Source organism: Athene noctua, chromosome 1, assembly GCF_965140245.1.
Source record: "Athene noctua chromosome 1, bAthNoc1.hap1.1, whole genome shotgun sequence".
In the NCBI taxonomy this organism is placed as follows: Eukaryota; Metazoa; Chordata; class Aves; order Strigiformes; family Strigidae; genus Athene; species Athene noctua.
Window position 1 is genome coordinate 47244952 of NC_134037.1, and position 5279 is coordinate 47250230.

The 5279-nt window shown below is 42.5% G+C and overlaps 1 protein-coding gene across 1 annotated transcript; it reads left to right on the forward strand.

Annotated features, from left to right (window-relative positions):
* The first annotated feature begins 223 nt into the window (after positions 1–223).
* Positions 224–2755, forward strand: TSTD1 (thiosulfate sulfurtransferase like domain containing 1). The gene is made up of 4 exons (XM_074923145.1): positions 224–337; positions 494–664; positions 882–1041; positions 2336–2755. The coding sequence occupies exons 1-4, from the start codon at positions 253–255 to the stop codon at positions 2397–2399; spliced, it is 480 nt and encodes a 159-aa protein (XP_074779246.1). The 5' UTR covers positions 224–252; the 3' UTR covers positions 2400–2755.
* The last annotated feature ends 2524 nt before the right edge of the window (positions 2756–5279 follow it).

Below are 5279 nucleotides of genomic sequence, written 5' to 3' on the forward strand. Positions count from 1 at the left end.
GTACATTCATCGGATGCGAGCATGCGAATATTTTATCGACGTCAAGTCATAAATGGCCAAAAATCTGAGGGGTTCACAAGAGAAAAAAAGCCCCCAAACTATTTTTAACCCAGCCTCGCTACTCCGGCCGTGCTTCCCGAGCCGCCGAGGAGCAGGCGGAGCCGCCCGGGGAGCCGTCTCCTCCCCCGCCGCGGGGACGGACGGCTGGCGGCAGGGAGGGCGCGGGCGGCCGCCATCTTGGGAGGCGGGCTGATGGGGGCCGGGGGCTGGGGCTGGTGGCGGGCGGCGCGGGCCCTGCGGGCGGCCAGCGGCGGCTGGTGGCGGGCGGCAGCGCCGGGTGAGGGGGGACGCGGGGGGCGGCGGGATGGGGTTTGCTGGCTCCCGGGGGGAGCCCCGTGTGAGTATATTAAACGTTACTGGGGGCGCTGGCGCTCCCCGAGAGGCCGGGAGAGCGGCGGCCGGCTCCGGGCTCATGGGCTGCGCCTCCTGTCAGGTCCCGGGGCGGCGGGTGCCAGCAGCCGCGGCCTCTGCGCCGGCGAAGTGCCGAGCCTTTCCTACCGAGAGCTCAAAGACTTGAAGAAGACCAACGTCCTCCACATAGACGTGCGGGAGAGGTGGGAGATCGACAGATTTGGAAAAATCCCGGCGTCTGTCAACATACCGCGTAAGTTGTTAACGTGGAGACGTTGGGTGTTCCCCTTTGCTTGATGGTCAAGTCTGTGAACAAGTGGCAGTGACTGAGCAAAAAATACTAGAGCTGTGCTAGACAGCTCTGTTAGTATGCTGTGAGGCTAAACTTTTCCTCCAAGAGGAACTGGAAGCCTTACAGTGTAAACTTGTCTGTGGATGGAGAATAAATGAGGCTTTTATGTATTTCCCAGTGGGTGAATTAGTGGAAGCTCTACAGATGGACCCAGCGGAGTTCAAGGAGCAGTACAACCAAAAGATGCCATCCAAATCAGACCCTGTGGTTTTTTCCTGTTTGGCTGGAAAAAGAAGTAAACAAGCACTTGCTTTTGCCACGTCCTTGGGTTTCAGCAGGTATGACTTGTGTGTATAAGGGTGGGATTCAGGCAGCCTCCCACCGCGAAGCGGAACTCATGCTCAGCTTCTTGTGGGCAAGGGTAAAAATTTAATGTGGAGTATGAGCAAAATGACTGGTATTTGAGTTAGACACGTCCTCTTGTCTCCACTGAACCTTGAAAGACACCATTGGGTGTTACAGCAAAGTGAGGTGTATAGCTCTGCGAAACAACCTTTCAGCAGCTCTGCACAGGTGACACATGCTGCCACTGGAGGGTCCTTCTGCATCCTAGGGCTCCCTCGCCAAGACGTTGCTTCCTTGTACAGCTTCATAAGCTCTAGTGCTGACACACAGGATGATTGGAAAGGTGGAGAACTGCTTGCTTTGGTAGAAGTAGGTTCTTAAGTAGTTTACAAAACCACACCCTTTGTTAAATTACAGTTCTAGCTGTACAGTTCACTGTTGACAAAGTACACCTTCACTTTCAGTAAAGCATTGGGTTTGCCAGGATCAAAGCAGTGAAGGCAATAGCTAAAAAGACAATGAGATTGATAGAGTGAAAGCAAAACCAGCATTTGGTTAGCAGAATTGTTTCACACATGCCAGAAGGTAACTCGCTGGCTTGAAGACTGCAGATAGTATTTTAAAAATTGGTTGGTTGCTCATGTTTTTGCTGAACTGCAATTCATGAACTGGAATATCCCTCTAATTCTAGTCAAAAGTATGGAACCACGTTCTTGTTTTATAAATATGTTGTTTTACTAAGTGTGAAATATCCTCCATTACCTGTTTTCCATGCTGCCTAATTGAAGGAGTCAGTATTATTTTGCATGGTGGGTTTTTGTTTTCCAGAGTTTAGTTTTGTGCAGGCTTATGTCAGATCATGCAGATTTGCAAGGAAGTAAAGATCTGTGTGCTGCATTTAGTCGATGACGTCTGAAGTATTAGACATAGTAAGATGTAAATCTCCCACTGCAGTAAGTCTGGTTTTTCTTTTTAAATAAAGAAGTAGCAAAATGTTTCATTGATCCAGCTGATACTACTTGCTTGATATTTGATCTCCAGCATGGTGTCATTTGGAAGAAAAGAGTTACAGAACACACAGCATGGAAGCAAGCAGTATTAGAGTACAAGGAATGTTGATCTGGTTCATTGAAGCTAGGTACAAATGTATTTGATTGCAGAGAATTTCTGTATGGGTTTTTTTCTCAGATTTTTTTGGTTTGGTTTGGAGGTTTTTTGCCATGTGCTCTTAGACACACACCTTTTTCAAGAGCCCTTCTTGACATTCTATCTTCTGTATATTTTCAGAGTTCAGCAATATGCTGGTGGCTTTGAGGATTGGGTAAAACATGAACCTCCAGAGGAAAAATGAAGATGACTACCCCAGCCCTTGCCCCATCAAGGGTTCGGGATGTTTTGTAGGTTTTAGCATTCAGACAATGTGCATTCCACTTTCAGAATACAGCCCACTCCTGTTTTCTTGTGTAAACCGACATTCACCTTCAAATAGCCGCCCTTATCAACTGCTTGGTTTATATTGTATCTAAAGATTACGACATGAACAGAGGATGTTAAAATTGTTCAACCTTTACTTTGGGCTGTGTTGTTTGGTGAAAATATGTGAAGAGAACCTAAGTGCTTATTATGTTTTACAAAGATTTTTGTATGAGGTAGTTTATGATGAAACTAATAATGATAGGACAAATAAAATTATCCTTTCCCAAATAACCGTGTTGGGTAGTTTGTTTAGAATGGTTAAACTGCAGATATCCTCATGGAATTGGGGTAACTGCCTTACGCATGGATTTATTATACTTCATGTGTAGCTGAAGTTTTAAAATAGTTGCTGTGTTACTAAAGAGTACAAATACAAAGTTTTAGATTTGTACTATCTGATTGTAAGGCCAAAAGTTCACTACTGGTCAGAAAAGGAAAACTGACCTGATGCTAGAATACTCGGTGTTCAAATTGTTTATGCGATTCCCTATTTTACAAGTATATCCATTTTTACATGCAGATCCGCTTCTGAGCAGAAAACGCTACGGCATTCGGTCAACTTCTGCTCCCTCAGCACCTCAGTATCAAGTGGTAACTTGCCTATATTTGAAGTTACTATTATACAGAGATGTAATCATTTTATGCTGGAAAATTTGTGGTGGCTAAGAAAGCTACTAAACTATTTATGTAGGTTAATTTGCGTGTCTTAAACTTTAAACTGACCCATCCCATCCCCACCTATAAATTTGCACAGTCATAATTTTAAGGATTTTTTTGTTTGTTCTTTTAATGCTATTAGCAGTTTAGAACTAGCAAAGGTCAACTGCTTTCACCTCCAGAAAATTTGCTAAGTCCTAGCACTGAAGTTCAGAACTCTGCAGGACATCTGTAAAAGGAATTAAAATTTCTGCTTTAATCAGTATTGCAGGTGATGTGCACTTATCCTCCAGCTCTTTCATTCTGACAGAGCAGTATGCATGGTGAGAAGAGGATCTAAAAAATATACCCCCTCGAGTTTAGAGAACAGAGAAGAAAAATTAACAAATCTTACTAGAATTTTATTTCTAGAGAACTCCTGTAGTTGGTACAGCTGGCTGTGTTAGCTGCCCTGACAGCGTATCTTACAGGGGTTTCTGGTCTCGTCTTTGCTAATAATCAGAGACCCTTTAGTGTAGTGGTCATAATAATGAGTAATGAGTGCATTTTCCTCCAAAATATCATTGATTTTTTTGTGGTCTTACTGCTATACTTTATTTCCAATCCATAAAAATCCCGAACAATTTAAGACCCAGAACTTAGATTAATTTCCAAAATTCTGGTTTAGTTTAACTGATGAACTAATGGGAGGAAGATGAAATGAAAATGCCAGGATGAGTATGGGTGTTACCTTGTAATCAGTTACTCTGCAATTCTCACTATCTTACTTTTGAAAGGTCTTTTTCCGACCAGATCAGGAGGAGTAACAGATGCCATTGGTTTTGTTGGCTTTAGCCAAATCCTATGATCTCTTAGTTTTGTCTGTTTAACATGATCTAGACTGTCAGTTTCACAGTGCTGTGGGCACACACTCAAAAGGGGCAACTGAAGCCCACTGTTGGCTCTGTTGTGCCAGGCCTCAACGATGCTTTCTGATCTAGACCATTAAGGTCAGATTGTATGGAAAATTTGAGACATGCTGAAAATATTTAATGTGTAACTAATCATGCCTAGCTGTACTGACCAAGCCAGTATGCAAATGAACAAAGCAAGGAGATCCAATCAGCTAAACTTAATCGCGATTCAGAGGTTGTTGGGAATGTCTAAAACTACACAGCCTGTAGTCTAAAACTACACAAAAAATGAACAACAGTTACACTGGGTCACACCAAGATCTGTCTAGTCCATTATTTTGTTTGGCAGCAACCAGAAATAAACATCTGGGGAAGAGCATAGAACAGGGCAAGTATGTAGTGATACAATCCCCAGATTATTCTCATTTACAACTCTGAGTTCTTTGCATATCTTGGTGTATTTGTAAATTTTCAACACACACTCCCAGCAGTCACAGCAGGCTGCACTGGGTTCTCTCTCCCTTTGCTGCTTCTCTGCTTGCCATGTATTATTCTCATTGATGCTCCTGCTTCTTCTGTCAGAAGTGATGAAGAGTTGTCACCTCATCAATCTTTACACCACTCATGATTTTTCTAGACCTCTGCGATTCTGAGCTGAAGAGCTGTGGATTTTTTTAATAGGAGAGCCACTGTATACCTCTTTTTTATTTTCATTAGTTTTTGTTAGTCTTGATAGTTTTTTGCAAGGTGTTTGTCAAACTATTTGTAGTTTGTCAAAGTTGATAATTCTTTCTGTGTCTTCCTCTCTATCTTCATTATATGGTTATAACTTGCTTTTCAAATCATGTTTTTTGAGTTAAGTAACTTGTCTACATCCTTTTAGATTTTTCCTTAAGTCTTTTTGACATAGATGGACTGTGCTTGCTTTGACACTCTGCTGTCACCTGTAACTATATAATCTGTGAAGACTTTCAGCTAATTATCTTTTAATGAAATACCTTATTTTTATGTATTTCTCTCCTGAGATGAAGCACAGTAAAGGTGACTTTTTCTGTATGGTTGATAGCAAAGCTGTTCGAATCACATTATGTTCCATTTCCTGTTCCAGTTTACATCCTTCTCTTTATAACTGTCATCACTGAATCAGTTTCCTTCAACCGCACTTTATTGCCTTTTACCATTTACATCAGAATCAGAGCTGGTAA

Bases quoted from the DNA above. Each gene is read 5' to 3' on its own strand.
- TSTD1 (XM_074923145.1), top strand. From the start codon at position 253: ATGGGGGCCGGGGGCTGGGGCTGGTGGCGGGCGGCGCGGGCCCTGCGG. The intron at 338-493 runs GTGAGGGGGGAC...GCCTCCTGTCAG, and splicing joins GTGGCGGGCGGCAGCGCCGG to GTCCCGGGGCGGCGGGTGCC. The intron at 665-881 runs GTAAGTTGTTAA...TGTATTTCCCAG, and splicing joins GGCGTCTGTCAACATACCGC to TGGGTGAATTAGTGGAAGCT.